Source organism: Calypte anna, chromosome 12 (genome assembly GCF_003957555.1).
Source record: "Calypte anna isolate BGI_N300 chromosome 12, bCalAnn1_v1.p, whole genome shotgun sequence".
NCBI classification, from domain to species: Eukaryota; Metazoa; Chordata; class Aves; order Apodiformes; family Trochilidae; genus Calypte; species Calypte anna.
In genome coordinates, this window is record NC_044258.1 from 9642414 (window position 1) to 9664046 (window position 21633).

At 54.0% G+C, this 21633-nt stretch overlaps 3 protein-coding genes across 3 annotated transcripts; 2 read left to right on the top strand and 1 right to left on the bottom strand.

Annotated features, from left to right (window-relative positions):
- Positions 1-93: 93 nt before the first annotated feature.
- Positions 94-5575, top strand: HMCES (5-hydroxymethylcytosine binding, ES cell specific). Its single transcript, XM_008499006.2, has 6 exons — positions 94-374; positions 2124-2267; positions 2604-2723; positions 3254-3411; positions 3843-4035; positions 4442-5575. The coding sequence occupies exons 1-6, from the start codon at positions 192-194 to the stop codon at positions 4646-4648; spliced, it is 1005 nt and encodes a 334-aa protein (XP_008497228.1). The 5' UTR covers positions 94-191; the 3' UTR covers positions 4649-5575.
- Positions 5576-6748: 1173 nt separating this feature from the next.
- Positions 6749-8387, top strand: LOC115599000 (histone H2A type 2-B). Its single transcript, XM_030458486.1, has 2 exons — positions 6749-6832; positions 6913-8387. The coding sequence occupies exon 2, from the start codon at positions 6985-6987 to the stop codon at positions 7363-7365; it is 381 nt and encodes a 126-aa protein (XP_030314346.1). The 5' UTR covers positions 6749-6832; positions 6913-6984; the 3' UTR covers positions 7366-8387.
- Positions 8388-12201: 3814 nt separating this feature from the next.
- LOC103533267 (histone H1x) lies at positions 12202-13687 on the bottom strand. Its single transcript, XM_030458364.1, has one exon. The coding sequence runs from the start codon at positions 13549-13551 to the stop codon at positions 12895-12897; it is 657 nt and encodes a 218-aa protein (XP_030314224.1). The 5' UTR covers positions 13552-13687; the 3' UTR covers positions 12202-12894.
- Between the last annotated feature and the right edge of the window lie 7946 nt (positions 13688-21633).

Consider the following 21633-nt stretch of genomic DNA (forward strand, 5'->3'; position numbering starts at 1 on the left):
CGCGTTCCCGGGGCTGGCGGTGCCTCCGCTCCGCCCGCAGCCACCACCACCACCCTCTCGGAGGCGGGGCGGAGCGGTTCCCGGCCCGTTCCCCCTCCCCGGGGCGGAGCGAAAGGCTCCCGGTACCTACCCCAGGGTCCGGGGCGCACCGGAGCAATCGGCGGCCCTTTCGCGATCGAGAGGCGGGAGAGATGTGCGGCCGCACCGCCTGCTCCCTGGCTGCCGATAACCTCCGCCGGGCCTGCGCCTATCGCGACAGGGGCGGCCGTCGGCGGCAGCCCGAATGGATCCGGGCGGAGCGGTACCGGCCTTCCTACAACAAGGGCCCGCAATCCAGCGGCCCGGTGCTGCTCTCCCGTCGGCACCTCCAGCAGGTACCTCCCCCCTGTCCTCTCTTTAGCAAAACACACGAGGAGCGCCGGGGCCGCCTCCTGGCTCCGGCCCATTGAGTCGGGCGCTTGGTGGGCTTGGGTGTCTGGGGGCTGCAGCTCGGGGCTGACCGAGTGGTGGGAACGGGGTCGTGCTTCCCGGGGTGGGGTGTCCCCGGCCTGAATTGTAAGGGCTGGCCTGGCGTCTCTGCTTAGTGGACATGGCAGGTACTGAATTTTCTGGTTGCAGAGGTACCTCTTAGTATCTACATGTTCCTAAGGAGGGCAGGCAGTCGGTACCATGCTTCCAGCATCGTGTTATATTTTCTACAGATTATCAAATAGAATTGATTAATGCTGTTAGAATGGCTATAATTGTTTTACTCTGCTTTCCTGAACTTTTTTTTATTGTTATTATTTTGTAACACTGCTGCATGTGTCCGGTTGCATTGGTAGGGGAGAGTAGAGAAAAAAAAAATCTCACCTTCTGGGCTGTAAAATAACTGTACACCTGTGGTAACCGTTACCTGGCTATTTTAAGCCTCACCAGACCTGTCCCCTACAACTGTTGGTGCATCTCGTTTGGTTTCCTTGTAAGAGGGTGCCTGGCAAACTGCTGCTCTTTGGTGTTCAGTGGGGTGAAGCTGGGTGTGCTGAACTGAAACACCCCGGGCTGGGCTCCCTCCGCTCTTCCTCCCTGTGCCAGTGGATCAGCAAAAGGGGTGCTGCACTCCACAGCCCTTACTGGCACAGGGGATGGGGTGGGACCACCTTGGAGGGCCATACCCTCCTCTGCTGCCTTGGGGTTGTACATTTCCCACAAGAGCAGACAATAAGCTGGTGGAATAGAGGAGTATGGGGCTCATACAGGCCATGGCCAGACACCTGCTCAGTTGTACATCTCTGTTCAGCTGTTGGGACACAAGTGGGGTGCAAGATGCCCCTTTTTGCCTCTCCTTGACTGTGGGAGGCTCTGGAAGGCTTCACAAAACTAAGCACATACACATCCTTATATATATACACACCTATAGGAGGTATACGTGTGTATCTACTGCAGCTCTTTGGGACCAGATGCCCCTTGGGGCCTTGCTTACCCCAGCTGTGCTGCCTGGGTCTGGCAGGTGCAGGCAGACAGGGAGAGTGAGCTGGGGGAGAAGTGAAAGCCACAAACTGTCTCCATCATCCAAGGGCAGATGCTATGCAAAGCACAAGGAGTGAAAGTGAAGCCGGTTGGCAGAAACCACGTTATTGAAATGAAGGTGAGGCTTACAGCCTGTGGGATGCTTGCTTTAAAGAGGAAAGTTTTGAATACCTTAACAGCAGCCTGAGATCACTGTTCACTCAAGAACTGGAGAGCTTGTGTGTCCAGGTACTTCCTGTTGGAGAAAACCTGTTAATTCCTCCAGAATTGTCAGGCAAGCCTCAGACAGTTATTCCTGCTAAATATTCTTGTGCTTTCTGCCAAAGACTAATTCTTACAGGAAAACTGTTAAGTGTATGCAAAAGGTAATAAGTAGTGGCTGTTTCTGCTCAGCTTGTGAACGGCATCCCTGCAAAAGAGCAGAGGCAGGTTCGGTGCTGGAGGGGCTGCAAGTCCCAGCTCAGCTCCTGGCAGAGGCACTGCCTGTGTCTCTTCTTGCAGGGGAGAAGCCACTTTCACTGGGCTTGGCAAAGCCCCTCTCTCAGGCTGTGAGGATGCTGATGGCTCCCACAACATGGCTCTGATCTGCAGTGTTTCTCTGCCTTCTCTAAAAGGATGCTGACTCCTCCGAGCGGGTCCTCATGGACATGCGCTGGGGCCTGGTTCCCTCCTGGTTCAAAAAGGATGACCCCTCCAAAATGCCATTTAATACCTCCAACTGCCGCAGTGATTCCATGCTGAAGAAGTCCTCCTACAAGGTGAGCTGCTGCTCTCTTCCTGGATAGCCTGAAGAGATCTTGACGTTGGCAAAACCAGAGCTTAAGCATCCTCCCTAGTGAGTACCGGTCCCTGTTTGCCTGCTGTACAGGGGAGGATCCTCATAAACCAGTCCCTGTATTAAAGAGCTGGAGAATTTAATTAAATTAGAAGAACTGACGAGGTTGTTGCTGGTGAAGCTCATCTTCCATCACAGAGCTGGTGGTGGCATTTGTGCACCCCTCTGGGCAGTTTAAGGGGTCTGCAGAAGCCCCCATCCTCCCTCACAGGCTTCTCAAAGTGGTTGTTCCCAGCTTGCTTGCGTTTTCTCTCCCCAGGGTGCTCTCCTCAAGGGCAAGCGCTGTGTGGTCCTGGCAGATGGCTTCTACGAGTGGCAGCAGCAGAGTGGGGGGAAGCAACCATATTTCATTTACTTCCCACAGACCAAGGACACTGTGGTATGGAGCCCCTTGCCATGTCTGAATGCTTGTGCCCAGTTCCCCTCAGCATCCCTGGGAAAAGCCCCCTTCCCTCCAGCTTTGCCCATCTGTGGGGGTCTCTCTTTCCCTGCAGGGCTCTGTCCCAGGGTGGGATCAGCATCCTGGTGTCCCTCTGTGGCTGGCAGTCCCCTGGATGTCAGCAGTGCCACAGCACCCCCGCTGTCACACTTGCTGCTCCCCACGTGCCAGATATTTGCATGGGTGGGCAATGCATCTCTCAGGGGACTGGGCTGGCAGTTCCACTACCTCTTTTCTTTGTCTGAGCCGGCAGCCAAATGTTCAGAAAGGGAAGAGGGTGCTGGTTTGCCTGTGGGAAGATGAGGCTCTCCTGGAGTTACCTCAAATTAGTAGAAGTGCCCCTGGAAAACCCTTAGATTAGTTCAGCCCATGACTCAGATCTCTGACCTGCCGTGGCACTGTCAAGTCCAGGATGCTTTGGCTGCTCATGGGCCTGCACTGACCAGGGTGATGGGGCCTCTCTCCTGCAGGCTGAAGAGGAGGGTGATGAGGAATGGAGAGGATGGAGGCTGCTTACCATGGCTGGGATTTTTGACTGCTGGGAGCCGCCGGCAGGAGGAGAAACACTGTACACTTACACCATCATCACCGTGGATGCCTCCAAGGACGTGAGCTTCATCCATCACAGGCAAGTGAGAGCTGGGGTTGGGGGGCTGGAGAGCTGTGGAGGGGTGAGAGAGGAAAGCTGTGCCTTTGAACACCATGGACAGCAAGCCCTGCCTGCTCCTGGTGCCTCTAGGAGACAAAGCCACAACATTACCAGCTCATTTTGGGTCACTGGCTCCTGTGCTTGCCATAAATCGTCATCAGAGTTGGATTACTCTCCAGAGTTTGATCGCTGTGTGCCCTTTGACCAGGACCTGGCAGTTAACCCCTCCATCTCTTCCAGAAAAAAAGCTAACAGAGTGAAGCAAATGTGTCCTCCACCTTTGGAAGAATATCCTGCGGTTTCTGTTTTCTCTGTTTCCCCCCAGGCTGTGAGCTCCTTGCTAGCTTACAAGCCTGGCTTTTGCTCCCTGGCTTTGCCATATCAGACTTTGGCTCTGTCTTGTTCCCTAGAATGCCAGCCATCCTGGATGGGGACGAGGCCATCAGGAAATGGTTGGACTTTGCTGAAGTGCCAACACAAGAAGCAGTTCAACTCATCCAGCCCATGGAGAACATCGCTTTCCACCCTGTTTCCACCTTTGTCAACAGCATCCGCAACAACACACCTGAGTGTCTTGCACCCATCAAACTAGGGGCCAAGAAGGTGAGGTTTGGCAGGGGCTTAGTAGGGGAGACCTAGGCCATGGTGTTATCCTGGACCAGGGATGATGCTGCGAGAGAGGGCAGCAGCAGGCAGCATCTCTGGGGCATGCCTGTGCTTGATGCTGGAGTGCAGAGCCCTCAACAGATTCCCTCCCCTCCACTTCCAGAAATAAACTGTCACCCTGTGCCAGGATTTCTCTGCCAAATGAAGCAAATTTCATGCAAAATGGGGCTTGGAACAAGCCTGTTCCCAGCAGCCTGGGGAACCTCCTGCAGATGTGCCTGATTGCAGGCAGGGATGTGGCTCCAGCCCCGGCATCCCACACTGGACCAGCTCTCGTGGTCGGCTGCCTGCCCTGCTCTTGCTGTGCTGCTGACTTCTCTCCCACTGTCTCTTGTCTCTCCAGGAGGTCAAAGCTACCCCAAGCAGCCAAGTGATGCTGGGCTGGTTAAAGAACTCCCAGGAGGGCTCTCCCCAGAAGAAAGAAAATGATGTGCCCAGGTGGACGAGTCAGTTTATCCACAGCCCTTCTCCCAAGAAAACCAGTGCAGGTATCCTGCAGCAGTGGCTGGGGAAGCAGGGAGAGCCAGCTGCGAAGAAGCACAAGGCTTAAGCACCATCTGGGATGGCTGGCCATCCTTTTCCCTCTTGAGTTTCCCAAGCAGAATGAGGAACCTTTTTTGAAGTCTTTGCAGAGTGATCTTGAGATTCTCTGAGCTTCTGAGGTGTTGATTTGATGCTCTAAGTTGTTGGTTTTGTTCTTCCTTTTTTGTTAAAGGTTGGTGTTTGTCTTTAAAGGTTTTGGCTTTGCCTTGTGCTGACAGCAGTGGATATAACCTGCTGGCCTCCCTCCCTGGCAGTTGCTTGTGCCAAGCACAGATAAAACCTTGAGAAGCATCTCAGCCTGCTGGGGAGAAGCAGCTTCTGCCTTCTGACAGTGTTCACAATTCACGTCTCCTCTTTTTCTTGGTGTAAAACTGATACCTCTTTTCCATTTACTCCATTCTTTAATAATTCCTTATGAATACTCTTGCCCTCAAAAGCTGGCTGCAATACCGAGGGACATGCAGAAAATACTAGCTGGAAGCTCGAGGCTGGGAAGATCTGCCAGAGTCACCCTGCTCTGCACCAGCATTGCCACATACATTCATGGCTCCTGAACAGGGAGATACTTAAGTAGAGCCTGGGAGGAGGAGGACCTGGGCTTTGCTTGGGTTTCCCTGTGGGCAGCAGGGTGGGACAGCTGCTCCTGGTCACGTTGTTTGTACAATCATTTTGTTAATGAGATTTGAAGACTTAGAGAGGATTTTCTTGATCTGTGGAGGGATGTGCTCTGCCTTGTTCACAAAGATCATTCGTTAAAGCCCAGATAACCCAAGAGCCATTACAGACCAGCATAGGGCATTTGTTTTTGAGGTCAGGGATTTTGTAAACTGAGCCAGATGTTAGAAACCAAAAGCCTTACACAGTGGGACCCTTGTTGGAAAGCAGTACTTCATTTGTATTGGAAATAATAAAATGGGATTAACGGCACAGTGCCCTTGCCAGTGTGTGCATGTCTGTGTACCCCTTGCCAAGCATAGCCCATTGTTCCTGTTTCACAGGTACAGCTCGTATCTCCTCTCTATCTGCTGGGGAGACCAGCTACGAGCTGCTGAGCTCTCGGGGTGGCTCCTCATCACTCCCACAGTGACTTGAGGCAGGAGAATCATGCCATGAGCAGCTCTCGGCAGAATAAGTAGGTCTTCAGGTGCTGGAGTCATCACCAGGGTTCTTGTCCTTGCAGGAGCCCGCAGAGGAGGTTTCTCTCTCTGCCTGGCCATCGCTCTCCTCCAGGGTGAGCAGCTCAGCTGCCCCAGCCTGTTCAGTGCTAACTGCGGATGAGGCTTTTCCAAAGGTCACTGTCTCATCTCCAATTCATTTCATGTCTCAAGTTGCTGTGAAGGGAGTGCAGGTGCTGAGCACGCGTAGGGGACTTTCATCTTTGCCTGCTCCGGGGAACATAATCCTTCTCTCAGGGAGGCAGGGGTGATTCAAAGACGCAGGGTACCCATTATCTCCCTCCAGGCTGTGAGCACTGGCAGCACCATCATTGACAAAAACGCCCGTACGCTGAGGATTTCATAAGGAGATGCTACTTGTAAAATACACCACGTTTAAATTGCAGCCTGAATGCTCGCCCAAGGCTGTTTGCAGCGATTGCTTCTACCTGGAGATGAGGTGACCACATTCAACCCGGCGTGACCTGGCCCCAGAAGCTGGCTCGGGGGCAACTTTCCCCTTGGCTGCAACTTGTTCTGATAGGGAGGCTGTGGGCGGTGTGGGGGGATGCTCCGGGAGGGGGGGACAACCCGATGAGGGGAAAACCCTCCGAGGGGTCCCCCTCCTCTCGTAGCATCCCCTCAATCCGCAGGCCGTGGCACAGGGATCAGCCCTGCGAGGACACCCGGGAGACCTCCGGCCAAACACCCTCGCTCGCCCCGGCACAGCCACGAAGCAGCTACCGGGGGGTGGGAGCGTCCTTAGCCGGTCGGCAGCAGAGATCCCCGCCCGTGGGGAGCAGGAGGCAGAGCCGGGTCGCTCCCCGCCGGGCGCTGCCCTCGGCAGAACCGCGGCTCAGCGAGCCCTATGCAAATCAGGGATTGGCGCAGTGACCAATCAGCGCCGAGCCGCTTCTGGCGGTAACCAATGGGAAGCGGCGGGCGGTGGGACGGCACTGATATCCGCGGCGCGGCGGCAGCGGCGCAGTCAGTGCGGCGGCGGTCAGCGAGCAGGGCGGAGCGGCGGAGGTGTGCGGGTAAGGGCGGCAGCGGGCGGGGACGGTGGTGCTGCGGTCTCCGGTGGCGGCAGCGCGTAACGGCGTTTATCTCCCTGCAGGCGCCGGGACTGTTTGTGTGCGGCGCTTCTTAGGAGGAGGAGGCGGCGGCGAGGGGCCGCTGGCTGCCGGCCATGTCGGGCCGGGGCAAGTCCGGCGGCAAGGCGCGGGCAAAGGCCAAGTCGCGATCGTCGCGGGCCGGGCTGCAGTTCCCGGTAGGCCGGGTGCACCGGCTGCTGCGGAAGGGTAACTACGCGGAGAGGGTGGGCGCCGGGGCCCCGGTGTACCTGGCGGCGGTGCTGGAGTACCTCTCGGCTGAGATTCTGGAGCTGGCGGGTAACGCGGCCCGCGACAACAAGAAGACGCGCATCATCCCGCGGCACCTGCAGCTCGCCATCCGCAACGACGAGGAGCTCAACAAGCTGCTGGGCGGCGTGACCATCGCCCAGGGCGGCGTCCTGCCCAACATCCAGGCCGTGCTCCTACCCAAGAAAACGCAGAGCTCCAAAAAGTGAGCGCTGCCCCCGGCCCCCCTCCCGGCCCCCTCCTCACTTCTGTCCCACCTCCCCTCCCAGTGGGGCCGGGGTTCCCCTTTTTATCCCCGAGCTTGGGCTATGTGTTGAGCCCAGGCAGCACCCCACCAGCCCTCCACTAGCCCCCCCCGCCTTGGCTGCGGCAGGGTGCTGGGGGAGCATGGGTGAGATCAGGCCCTGCTTGTACCCCTACTCTGCCCCTCTTACCTCTGAAAGAAGTGTTTTTGGAGGAGGCAGCTGGATCACAGCTTCTGGCGGTGGTGGCATTTGGAGTTCTGTGGTTGTGTCATGGTGCAGAGCTGCTGGTGGCTGATGAGGACTGTTTGGGCTGGTGTGGGGATGGACGCAGGCACCCCTGGCTGCCTCTGCTAGCCCTGGGGCTGTGAGGAGTCCCCCAAGCTGGTCCTGCTTGCCCTGGCATGAGGATGGGACTGGCTGCTGCTGCTGCTGCACTCTCCCAGCAATGCCATCCCGGCTGCACTGCAGTGGGGAGGGTAGGGGGCTGGAAAATGTGAAAAGGAGGAAAAGTTTCTCCATTGGCAAGAAGTGACTGTTAGTTTTTGTCCATGGTAAAACTAGTGCATTGCCTGCTGTAAAGAAGCTCTGGTCCTATTTATTTTAAAGCGTCGTATTTTGGGGTACCTCCCTGCAAAGTTACCTTCCTGCAGCTCCCTGGTTCGGTGGGTACTCGGAGACTTGGTGGTCCCACATGCTGTGGGTCCCACTGGTGGGATGGGGTGGTGGGTGTGGTGACAAATCCCCTCGGAGAGCGTCGCAAGGTCAGGCGCCTGCCAGGAGCGGGAGCTGCCATCTTCTGCCAGGGCTCCCCTCCTCTCCTCTCCCCGCCGCAGAAGCCCTTCGTGTTGCTGAGAGCTGCCCTGTACCCCAGTTGCACTTCTGGAAATGATGTGCTGTGTCCTTTCTGTTGTGTTTGTTTGTTTGTTCAACACTATTTCTGGTTCTGAGAAATAAAGTGATGATGATATGTTAACTGTAACCCTCAATGGATTAGTATTTCTTTTTAAGAAAACAACCTTAGAGTTTGTATTAAAAACCCCTTCTTGGTGCTGTTCAGTGGCTGTGGGAGCACAGGGGCAGGATATGGCTGTCTTGTGACACCTGGAAGAGCTGATGCAGGGGCAGCTGTCCTGGCTGCCCAGAGCAGCCCCGCTTCTGTGGAGGCACAGAGTCGTGTGTGCATGCAGCAGTTCCTAGGTGATTGGACTGTAGACCTTCATGATGTGTTTTTTAAATAAACAAGTTCCTAATTATTTTTTTTAGTGTGCTGTAAGTAATATGTGTTCAGCCTATGGAATAAGCTGTTAATCTTGTGAATGCAGTAACTGCTCTGCCCCTCAGTTTTATTATTTACCTGGAGCAGATAAACCTGGATGCTTGTCAGGTGGTTTCATGAAGAGGTTTTTCATTCCTTTGGGGCAGGTGGGAGCTGTGTGTTCATCAGTGTCCTGCTCATGGGGGTGTAGATGTTAAGGGTACCCCTGCACAGCCACAGGACACACCAGGTGGGTGGGGGGCAGGCCACAGCCCCACTGCTGTGGTGCAGACCCCCCTGGGATCTCCCCCCTCCTCTGGTGTGACTTGCCACGGGTGAGGTGAGGATGAGGGGTTTCCTTCCTGCTGACCTGTCTGTATCCACATGTCTTGCTCTCGCCTTGTTTTCTCCAGGACCTGTGTTCTGCTCAACCTGAGAGTGCTGCTTTGTATTAGAAAAAATGCAGACCTTGTGACACTGAAAAGAGTGGTGCAACCCCAGTACCTGATTAAACTGGTTCCCTGATGAATGCTGTCAGATGTGCTGTGTCTTGTCACATCACCTATGGAAACAGGCTCTGGTGTTTGGGCTCGGTTTTTATCAAGCAGGGAAGGGCTAGTAAAACAGTGGTCCTGCTTGCCCTTCTCTGAGTCTTCCTACCCCTGGGAGCAGATGAAACCCTTCTCTGTCTCTTCTTTCTCCAGGCATGTCACATTGCCTGGTTGCTCTGTCACTGGCAGGCCTTTCCCCATGCCACAGGTGCTTTCTCCAGCCCCCAGGCTACCCTCTGGGTGAGGTTGCAGGCAGGTAGGGAGACGGGCATCTGGAGGTCAGGGGAGAAATGGTGATCCTGATGGGGAGGGTGGAGGCCTGGAGATACGAGGTGGTCTTGTTCTCTAGCACCCTCCCTCTTGGATGTCTCCCAGTTCACTGATGTGTGCAAGCCAGAGTTGTTCCCTGTCTCTGGGAGGAAGGATTGTGGGAAGCTTGGACAACTTCCAGCATGGTCAAGGTAGGGTGTTGGTAAGGTCTGTGCTGGGCTGTGGAAGGTCAGGACTGGAGCTGCAGGGTGGTCTGTAGGGCAGTGCACCCCCTGCCCTACCTAATGTGCTGTCCAGAACAAAGGGCAGCAATGAGTATTGAGCAGTTTGGTGTGCCCTGGGCAGGGAACGGATGGGTCAGGCTGCTGTGCTGCAAACCCAGGGCTGAGTAGTTCTGCAGCCACCCTGGCTGTGGCTCTGCCTGGGCTGGTGGGATGATACCTTCAACATCACTAGAAGCTGGTGGCACAGGTGGTAACCTTGACACTGAGCTCCATCTGGGTTCTGAACTTCCTCTGCCAGCTGTGTGATGGACCAGCTGGGAAAGCTGAGCTGTTGCATGGCAGACCAAAGGAAATCCTGTCTGTCTTGCCAAGTGTTGAAGTTCTTGGCCTTCATTCCCTCCTAAACTTCACATCTGAACATCACTGTGACCAGGAGTGGAAGTCTTGGACTTTATTAGAAGGCTGGAACAGACTTCCATTGTCACCATCACACCTCCAATTTAAAGAGATGAGTCTTGTGGTTTTTTGGAGCAGTTTTGCTGGTCTTGGCTCTTCTGAATGTTTCACAGCACACAGAAGCCATTGAGCTCGTAAAATGTGAAGGACTTGGCTGAGAGGAGCCTTCCCAGAACTCATGAATACCTGAGAGGGTGTCTGCAGGTCATCGTTTCCTCTGAGGAGATGACAGGGGGCATGTGAGGCTTTTTGGCTGCTTCAGGACACCTAAAGGAGCTGGACCTGGCACTGAAGCTGTCTGCTGTAGGAGGCTGTTGTGCATCTCACTATGTGCAGCAGTCTCCACCTGCTGCATACCTCAGCTCTGGAACTGACAGTGGAGTCACCGGCCCTTCGAAGTCCTCAGGGCTTGGCTTTCTCTCTAGAGCCTGGCAGCACCCAAGGGAGTTCCCTCAGGGATGTTCTGGCATTACGGCTCCTGGCAGACTGAGCCTGTGAGGTAAGGTACTGCCAGCCCCTCTGAGGGAGAGCTGGACCAGCATGGTGTCACCCTGCTGCCCTCTCTCTGCCCACAGGAATGCATCCCGTGGTTTACCCTTGAGCTCAGGATGTGCCTGGAGGGCAGAGCTGTGCCCTTGCTGAGACACGGTTGGTCTGACCACTCCTCCTGGGAGCAGGGATACCCCTCGCCTTGGCTTCAGGAAAGAGCCAGACCTCGGTGGTGGCATCCCCTCAAAACCTGCAGTGTCATCTGCTGACTGAGGAGCCAGCTGCAGACAGTGCTGGAATGCAGCAGCTCTACCGGTACCCCAGGGTGCTCGGGCTCGGTGTGGGACTTTCATGGGCAGCTGATGGTGGATGGCTGCTCCCAGGCACCGGCTTGGGTGCTGTCCCTCTGACCCCTCCTTGGGGGTGCCCTGTGCGTTGGGCTGCTCCTGTCTGAGCTCCCCAGGCACCGGGAGGGAGCCGGGGAGAGGCTGGCAGCAGCAGCTCTGGGACCTCGGATGCTCCTGCTCGATGCTCTCTCCTCTCTCGGGGTGACAGTGGTGACAGCAGGGCTGGCCTGGGCGGGGGGGGGGCGGGGGATAACCACGGCCTCCGAGTGAGGCAACACCGCCCCTGGGGAGAGCAAACCCGCGGGCTGGGCTCTGCCAACTCCCTCTCCTGCACCCCTGGGATCCTCCGGGGGTCCCCGGTGTCGGGTGCGGAGCTGTGGGTTCGGCCTCTGTTCCGCAGGCAGGCAGGCAGGCGGGGGGGTGGGATGGCCCAGAACCCTGGCAGGTCTTTTATGCAACCTCGAGCTATAAATAGGCACCGAGGGGTGGGAGGTGGCTCCGCGGGGCCTGCGGTGGCCTCAGCTCCCAGCGCCTTCCCCCTGCTGTCACTCACGGCTGCGCACAGCGGGAACCTCAGCTCATGGGGGAAGGAGGGGGGGAGGGAATAGCCCCCCGCAGCTGGGGCTGGGCCGAGGGATGGAAGTGGGAGTGCGCCGGTCTAACCCTGCTGCTGGGGGAGGCCCGATGGGGTCCTTATTGCGGGGTCCCCGCCGTGGGTTTCCCCCTTCTCCGCAGCACACTTTCCCCTCCCCCCCCGGCTCAGGGAGCTCATCCCAGCGCAGTCGCGTAGGGAGCGCTCTTCTCTCCAGCCTCCATAGAAGGGGAATCCTCATCCTCCTCCCATCCTGCCCTTCCCGGCAGGCGCGGCGCAGCTTCCCCCGCAGGCAGGGAGCAGGCACCAGCTCAGCCGCAGCCCCTCTGCCGTATCAACCATCTCAAAGACCCCGGCCAGTGGGACCCCCCACTTCCCATCCGGGAACCCACCGCTCGGCTGCCTCGCCCCCGGGAGTACACAACAGCTCGGTTTTGTTTTTTTTTTCTTTTTTTTAATCAATTTATTTGAAACGACGATAAATGAAAAAAACCCAAAACACAAAAAAACCTAAAAAAAAAACCTAAACAAAACCGAGAACAAAAAAACCACCCCACCCTCCCCAAAAGTTAAAAAAATAACCAAAACCAACCCAACACCGATTAAAAAAAAAAAAAATATTACAAAAAACAAACCAAATTAAAGGCCATTGAGGATGCGACCTGAACCGGCGTCCCGGCCCCCGCCGCCCCTGTCCCGCCAGGGGGCGGACGCCCGCGAGTGCCCCGACGCCGAGGCAGCCAATTGGCGCCCGCCGGGCCGTTGCCATGGTGACGGGGGCCGGGAGCCAATAGGGGGCGCCCCCGCTTTTCGAAATGGCTGCGGGCAGGCACGGAGCGCGCGGCGGGAGGGGCGGGGCGCGGGCCCGGGCGGCGGGAGCCGGCACACGTGGCGCGGGGGGCAGCGGGGGCGCCGCCGCAAAATGGCTGCTATGGAAACCGGGCGGGAAAAAAACCCTGTGAAGCACCGGGGGGAAATAGGGGTTGGGAAGGGGGGTGGGGGGTTGGGGGGGGGCCAGGAACCGTCTACACGCGGGGAGGGGCACGGTCGTAAACAAAAGGGCGCGATACGGAAAAGCCGCGGGAGAGATATGGCGGGTGGGGGGGATGGAAAAAAATAAGGCGTCGGAAAGAAAGGGGAAGGGGGTGGCTGGGACAGCCGCAGCCCCGCTCACCGCGCACGGCGGCGGCTGCGGAGCCGAGTCAGCGACACAAAGACAAAGCGGGTCCCCTGGGGTCCGTCCTCAGAGCAGTCTGTGCGGCGGGGATCACAGTCCGGGGGGCGGCGGGGGGCTCCGTGAGCCCCGCTCTCATGCCTTCCTGCTCTTGAGTGCCTTGGGCTTTGCCGACTTCTTCACCTTCTTGCCCCCGGGGGACGCGGCTGCTTTCTTGGTGGCCTTCTTGGCTTTGCCCTTGTCCTTCTTCGCCGCCGCGCTGCTGGCTCCCTTCTTGTGCGATTTCTTCTCGGGCTTCTTGCTCTTGGCCGCCGGCTTCTTCTCCGCCCGCCGGGACGTGGAGGCCGTGGCTTTCTTGTGAGACTTGTGGGTGCTGCTGCCCGCGCCCCCCTCGCCGCCGCCTTCCAGCTTCTTCCTGTTGAGCTTGAAGGAGCCGTTGGCGCCGGTGCCCTTGACCTGGAGCAGCGTGTCGTTCTGCACCAGGGCCTTGATGGAGTACTTCAGGTAGGTCCTGCCGTTCTGCTGGTCGAACCAGGCCACCTTCTTGGCCTCGTTGTAGATCTTGGCCAGAGAGGAGCCATTGCGCTCCCCCAGCTTGCGGATCGTCTCCACTACCAGCTGACTATACTTGCCCGGCTGGTTCTTCTTTTTGTTGTTCTTTTTCTTCTTCGACGGCGACAACGACGAGCCGCCGCCTTTCGCCTTCTTACTGGCGGCTTTCTTCTCCGGGGAGAGAGGCGCTTCCTCCGCCTCGGTCAGGGGCAGATCGGCTTCTTCCAGCTCCACCGACATTGTGTGTGTTGGGGTAGGGGGGTGCGGGCAGTGGGATGGAGGTGGGGGGGCCGGGGGCGGTCAGGGGCAGCCGCGGCGTGGCGGGGGCCGGGCGCGGGGTGCTCCTCTCTGCCTGTTCCGACTCCGCTCGGCTCCGCGCCGCCGCGCTCTGGTAGGGCGGGCGCCGTCGCCGCCCCTTATATGGGCGCGGGGCGGACCACGTTGAGAACAACAACAGCCTGGTCCGCCGCCAGCTCCAACTTGTGCTTCTTGGGGCCCTTTCGCGGGGCTCCCGCTCCGCCGCTCGGCCCCCCCGCGCCGCCCCGTCCGCATCGTGCCCCGCGCCCCAGAGCCCTCTACCCCGCCGCCGCCTCCCCGCCCTCCGCCGCGCCCCGACAGCCGCCCCCCGCCGCGATTTCGGGGGCGCGCCCGGCACGGCGGAGGGAGCGAGGAGGGGGGCGCCCAGTGCGGCGGCGGCTGGGGACCGGCGGTGGCCCCCCCGTGCATCGCCGTCGCTGCCGCCCGCCGCCCAAGAGGGGCTGCTGCGGGGCTGGGGAGGCGGCGGGCGGCGGGGGGCGGTGGCGGCGGCGCTGGCCCCGGGTTCTCCGGAGGGAACTAACACAGGCGACGCCCTCCCGCGGCCGCCAGCAGCAGCGCGGAGACGCCGCGCCGAGGCCGGGGGTCCCCGCCCCGGCGACGGGGGCCGTCCCCCCAACGACCCCAACCCTCATGGCCCCCCGGATGGGCCCCCCCGGCGGGGGAGTCCTGGATGTTCGATGTGCCCCCCCCCCCCCCTCGGCGGGCATCACCCCGCAGCTGAGGATGAGGGTAGCGCGGCGGGTCCCGGTGTGCTGACGGTGGGGGGAATTGTGGGGACCCTCAGCTTGGCACAGTGCATGTGTATGTGTGTGAACCGCGGCTCCTCACCCCGCCGCAGGCCTGCATGAGCTGGGAGAGGGGGGCGTGGGGGAGCAGTGGTGCTATGAACCCGCCCCCCAATACACATAGACTCCCTCCCAAATCCCACCGCCGAACGAGGCTTCCCGGGGGAAGCATAATGACCACTTTGCAGAGGCATGGGGCTGACCTGGAGGGGCCCCTCTGCCCCCACAACTAGGAGTGGGATGCGTGTGCTTCCGACAGGGGTGGGAGTGCGGAGGGGGAGGGGGCCGCAGCCGGCACACCGGGGGCCTGGGTGGGAGCAGCAGGCTTGTGCTGGGACCGGGGACACATGCACAGGGGTGTGCATACGCAGACACACACGTACATGTACACATGCACACGCACACAGATGCACATGTGCACACAGATCCGCACACTCTCGCTCCCCACCCCTGCACGCCGCGCCAAGCCCGCACCGCCCTCCACCTTCCATCCCTCCTCCTCCTCCTCTCCCCCGGCTCCTCTCCGCCATTTCCCTCGCCCGGGCCCCCGCCGCCGGAGGGGACAATCCCCCGCTGCCCGCGCTGGGCAGGGGGTCCCTGGGGTGAGGCACTCCTCTTGCCGGGGTAGGATCCTTCCCGGCCGTGCCCCCCTCCCCCTCATCCTGCAGCGGGGTGTGCTGTGCTGTGTCCCCCGAGAGTCGAGCCCCCCCAGACAGAGGGGCTCTGCCCCCCTCCCAGCGGCCCTGGCCAGGCTTCCCTCTAATGAGTTGCGTCCAGCCTCTGGGAGCCATGGGGAGCTTAGGATGGGGGGAAGGGGAATGAGGGGAGTAGAAGGGGGGGGAGCGGCCCCGGGACCTCCAAAAGGAACCTCTTGACTCCGGGTCTGGCAGCATCACATTCCCGTCCCACACACCCCCGCCGGGATGAGGCACCCACAGCCACGGCTGCAATGGGGGTCGGCGGATGCCTTAGGAGGTGTAATGTGTGTGTGTGTGTGTGTGTGTGTGTGTGTGTGTGTGTGTGTGTGTGTAACGTGCAAATGTGTGTATAGGTCTGATGCTGTACCCAGATGGAAAGGCAGAGCTGAGCTGTCTGTACACTATGGGTGTATAGGGGGAGCGTGTGTGCCATGTGTGTTACAGATATGGAATATACAAGGGTTATTATTTATTGTAATAGCTATATGTAAATCTAAAAGAAATATAAGTGCACACATACGCATAAAATCCTAGGTATATATTTTTAAATTACTGACATAAATATATAAATATTTTAATGAAAGAATCTATGGGGTGAAGCTGTGTGTGTGTTTGTGAGAGAGAGATAGAGAGCTCCTCTGAGAGCTACACAGGGGATGGGAGAAAACAGCCCCACTGGACACACACATTCTCTCCTTATACAGACACAGCATGTCTTGTTCACATACACATATCCCTCTCATACACATCTATACATATATAAGCAGCTGTTCACACATATGCACATGCTTCTCTCACACGCTCTGTGTATGCATGAATACACATACACTGAGAGCTGTTCTCACACCATTACTTATATATATGTATATATGCATAGATACTTGTAAACAACTATAGAGACACTTCTCACACATCCTTACACAAACACACACTATTCTCTCTCCATATATATGCATATAAGTTTATATACAGTTCTCACACAATGCTCCTTTATTTTGCTGTATGAATGCACACACGTTTGCATAAATACTTACTCTTTCTCTACAGAGTTGTTCATACACACATGTAATTCCCCCACTACACGGTGGACCTGGTCACCCAGCCCTTGCTACACACACATCCTGATATGTACATGTACATGTGTATACACAAAGAGAAGAGAGCTGTTCACACACACCTGATTTGCTCACTACATATAAGTACACAAATATTTAGGGAAAGCTGTTCACACACACAAATTCTCCTGTGATACACACATACTCCTCCCCTCCCCCATGTGAGTATTTACATGTGCACACACACACATACACACACACACATGCATATGTGTATTTATACAAAGAAATGTTCTCAAACACACAAAATTCTCTCACAATGTATTTATACATCCATATATATTTAGAGAGCTGTTCTCACACCTTTCTCTCATTACATATAAATATACATATATGCATACTTACTTATAAACACACACAAAGCTGTTCATACACACAGAATTCTCTCACTGTATTAAAAATATGCATATACAGAAATGCCAAATAGCTCTGTTCTCTCACACCCCTCTCTTGAAATATATATGCACATAAATGTATGCACATATATAGAGAGAGCTGTTCACATACATATTCTTTCTCTTGCTATACACAAGATATGCATAACAAAAGGAGCAAGAGCAATTCATGCACTCACACACATTTTTCCACCACCTCCCCCCATATTACCTCTGAGGTGCATAAATATATGTATATATCTCAATACATTCTCCATCTGTATGCTGTATGCATAGCAAGAGCCGTTCTCGTACACACTGCTCTCTCTTGCTGTATATATACATCTGTAGATGCATATATATATATACACAGTTGTCTCTCTACACATATACATTTATAATTAGAGAGCACACATACTGGTTACACAAAACCACACTATTCTCCCTCCATGGGCATACGTATGTGTAAATATAAAATGAGCTGCTTTCTCACACAATACTCTTGCTGCATGTATACATAAATATGCATGTATACATATATGTCATCTATATAGAGTCTGCTGTTCTCACACACACACTTCTCACTATATATATAGATATATACTTGGAGAGCTATTAACATAATTCTCTTCCTATATATACCCAAACATGTATGTGTATATACAGACAGACTGCTTTTTACAGAGAGAATTATACATTTCTCTCTTGCTATACACACACAGAGGTGTATGTATATACACATATACTTGGATAGTGGGGGAAAAGGTAACAGGTCTCTCTTTTCCTCTTCTCTCTTTGCATATCTCCATATGTACTAAGAGATGTTCAAAGAACTGTTCTCACACCTGCAATATTCTCTTGCATTGTAAATAGACACACATCTATATATACATATACATATACACATACATATACATATACATATACATATATACATATACACACATATATACCTATATAGATACAGAGAGACACTGTTCACATGCATACAAACATTATATATATACACACACACACATAATCATACATACTCCACACCCCACTCCCATACGTCCTCATCTCTGAACCTCTCTATATGCCCATCCATATCCATCCATATGTGAAGGGACAATGAGGGAGGGCTTCTCACAGCCACACTGCACCCCTCTCCAGTATATATATATATATATATATATATACTGAGAGCTTTTTCAAGTGCACATACACAGAGTGAGAGCTGCTCATGCACATTATTCTCTCCTGATGTCTGTGTGTGTATATTTGCTTATATACTTCAGAAAAAACCCCTCACACTCACACAAGCACACACATATACATTTTCTATCATTCTGTCTCTTGCTTTCCCCTGTATAGTCCATGGCGTGGATATACATACAGAGGTATGTTTATAGCCTGATTTGCAGTCTCTCTGCATACACAGTATCTTTCACACACAATACTCTCTTATCATACGTATCCTATATAGATGCATATATACACGTTTTAATATATATATAGGTGGGTCAGACACATAATCCTCTATATATAGATATATAGATATGTAATTACAGGGAGAGCATGTGAACTGCTTGCAGATTCATAATTCTCACTGAGCTACACTAAGAAGGGATAGAGAGTACTTAAAATTCTCCTTTTATATATATAAACACAAACATACATATGCATATGCTGAGAGTGTTTTCACACAAATACACACACTTACCTTTCTCTTGCTATAAATATGCACAACCACACACACACACACACACACACACACATATAAACACACAGGGATGGGAGGGCGACCCCTTCATTCAACCCCCTCTCTCTCTCTGCATATCTATATATATATATATATGTATTTATTTTTTTTAGTACCTATATATAAGTACTAAAAGAGAGCACAATGTTCACACAAATACACAACAGTCTCATATCTAAACACACATATATGAATTCATAATTGTATATATTATCATGCATTTAGAGATACCCACATGTTAACCCCCCATATGTTTAGGCACACAATATTCCTTTGGCTTCTGCATGCACAGATACTCAGGGAGTGGAAGTGAAAGCTGCTCAGCTGCCCACACATATTCTTTCTCTTGCTACAGATACACCTCTGAAATGTGCACCTCTAAGTACATGAGCAAGTGTGTGCTCTATTCACACACACACAGAATATTCCCCAACCCCCCTGCCATATTTACTTTGTTTACTTATATATGCAACTAATCCTCTGTGTGTGTCTCTGTGTTCTATCATTCTACCTTCCCTTCTTCTCCCTGAGAGACAGAACAAGACTTGGACAGAGAATAGTAGAAAAAAAACCCCACCATCCTTAAAAGGCACGTGGGATATCTGCATGTGTTTGTGTGCATTTTCTTCCATTTTCTTTTCTTTCCTTCCCCTCTCCCCCTCTCTTTCTGAAATCTAAAAAAAATTAGTTTAACCTCACTCACTGACTCATTCACTCGTATGTATATAACCTTTTTTTTTAATGTAAATACTTTTTAATAGATTATAATTTATATATTTATAAATATAAAACACATGGAAATAATATAAAAATATATATACTATATAAAGCACACACATAAGAGCATAATAAATGTATTTTTGAGGGTGTCTGCATGTGTAGACAAACACATATGCACACATACAATTGCAAGCATACAAGTATAAAATAATGTGTGCAATCATTTGTCTCTTCCTGTATGTGATAGATAATACATAGACATATACATAGATCTGTTTATGTTTATGTCTATACCTATATCTATACATTAATGTTTACATGTTTTAATATAAATATATAAATTATGCATGAGGGCAGACAGATCTACCTCAGATAATATTTTTTTCTCCCTCTAAACATACAAATATATGAAGAAATAAATACTTTATGCTGCTGAGCGTGCAATCACGTATGGCTCATAAATGGAAGCTGTAATTAGACCCACCCGTGCTCTGCCTTTGGGATGTGTCTGTGTAAGCACAGTACAGACACACACAGAATCTGGTTTGTGCTTTTTTTTTCTCTCCAGCTCACAGAAGATGAGCCTTGACACACACACACAGACACACACACACTGATGCTGGTGTAACTGTGTCCTGCACACACAGAGCTGTGCAGCCAACAGCTTTCCTGTGTACCTGTAGATTCCTGAACACACATCTGTGCTTCTGTCACAGGTTTCACCTGGGTGTGTGTCAGGCAGGAGGTCTGTACCTGCCTGGGTGCTGGGGCAGTGGGGTGGTGGCAGTGGCAGCTCTTTGGGGCTCCAGGTGCACAGGGACAGGACTGTCACCTGCCCACCCTGGTGGCTGCAGCAGTGGGTGCTGGGCTGGCAGAGGGGCTCCTGCTGGGGGTCAGGGCAGGATGTGCTGAGGGACACATCCATCCATCCATCCATCCATCCATCCATCCATCCATCCATCCATCCCACCCCAGTGCTGCTTCCCACAGCACCCACCGAGGTTTCTTGCTCTGGGGTTTCTGGGGTTGGCAGCTCCCGTGCTGCTTTCCATGCACCAGCACCACCCGTTGGTCTTTAATATCTGTGACATTTCTCCCCCCACACAGCCCTGCAGTACAGATGCAGCTGTGCCGTTCTCCAGCCTTTCATATCTGCAGCAGCACCTCACAAAACAGCTGCCCCCACAACCAGCCCCAGCCCCCCGGTGGGGAGCAGCCCCCCAGCCCTGCAGGGTTGAGCCGGGAGCACACAGCTCCACAAATCCATTGTGCTGGCTGTATCTACATGACATGGGCAGGAGAACCTCCTTTTTGGGTGTCTCCCTCCTGCCCAGCCAAGACATGAGCAAAGCACAAAACCAGCCCTTGGCTGAACACAGCCTCTTCCTGGGCCGAGTGTCTTCTGCAGCTCGCCCAGCAGTCACTGCCCCTGCAATTCACCAGGCAAAACCCTCAGCAGAGAAATAAACTCCATGAGGCCTCAGTGATGCTGGGAATGGGTTTGGACTGTGGTTTTAAGCACATTTGTACCACACAGAGACAATGGGTCCAGCCAGCTTCTCCAGTCCCAGGCTTCTTCAGACCACAATGACAACGAGAGATTCCTACAGGAACAGCAGTCCCCAGCAGCCCTGAATGTAACAGCAGGGCAACAACTCCCACACTGCTTGCCAGATAAACTGGGTTTTGTACACTTGTGCATATATGCATTTATATACATCATATTCTGGCCTGCAAAAACATTGGTTTGTGGGTGGCAATAGGGGAACTTTAGCATCCACACCATCCTGTGGTGAGGAGCTTCACAGCTGTCCTGCCCCTGTGGAGCATCCTCCCTTTGTGCCACTGCCAGTTTATATGACAGAAGGGCTTAACCACAGCATCCCTTCAGGGCTCACCCACAGCAGCACCATGCTGCCCATCCAGCCTCAGCTCAACCACCAAGGCCTAAACAGCTGGGGTTAAATGCAGAGTTAAGACTTTCCCCTTTTTCCTAAACAGCACTTCACAGTTATTGCTCCCCCCTCCCCCAGCCTGGCTTTCTCCACACTCAGAACTGTATTTACAGAAAACAAGAGCAGACTGATGCTTTAAATGTAGATGAGCAGGTCCAAGGCTTTGAAACAGATGCAGACAGGAAAGTGGTCCCACCAGGACACATTGCTATTGCAGAGTAGTTACTTGAAATTGATGTGGACAGCAAAAGCCCAGTCAAGTGAAAGAAAAGCCCGATAGGACAATAGGATATGGAGCACAAAAGACTGTTAGAAGGCTCTTGAAATAACTGGCCTAATTTCTTTATACATCACTTTCCATCTTGCTGTGGGCACAGTAGTGAGCTCAGCCCTGCTGAGTGCAGGCAGAAGGTCATGCCCAGCAGCCAGGAATTAAAGGCTTAACCTTCACTAGGCTGGACCCAGGAAAGGTCCTTAACTCACTGAGGTATCCCAGAAAAGCCCTGCTCCTCCTCCAGGTGAAGTACCTACTGGTGAGCTGGAAGGGCTCAGCCTGCTCTTGTCACCAACCTCACCCAGAGGAGGGTGGCAATTGCTTTAACAGCACTGCCTCACC

What these genes read in the sequence shown, in the direction of transcription:
- LOC115599000 (XM_030458486.1), top strand. Translation starts at nt 6,985, where the DNA reads ATGTCGGGCCGGGGCAAGTCCGGCGGCAAGGCGCGGGCAAAGGCCAAG.
- HMCES (XM_008499006.2), top strand. Translation starts at nt 192, where the DNA reads ATGTGCGGCCGCACCGCCTGCTCCCTGGCTGCCGATAACCTCCGCCGG. An exon ending in CACAGACCAAGGACACTGTG is followed by an intron (nt 2,724 to 3,253) that starts GTATGGAGCCCC and finishes TCTCTCCTGCAG; the next exon opens with GCTGAAGAGGAGGGTGATGA. An exon ending in GTGAGCTTCATCCATCACAG is followed by an intron (nt 3,412 to 3,842) that starts GCAAGTGAGAGC and finishes CTTGTTCCCTAG; the next exon opens with AATGCCAGCCATCCTGGATG.
- LOC103533267 (XM_030458364.1), bottom strand. Translation starts at nt 13,551, where the DNA reads ATGTCGGTGGAGCTGGAAGAAGCCGATCTGCCCCTGACCGAGGCGGAG.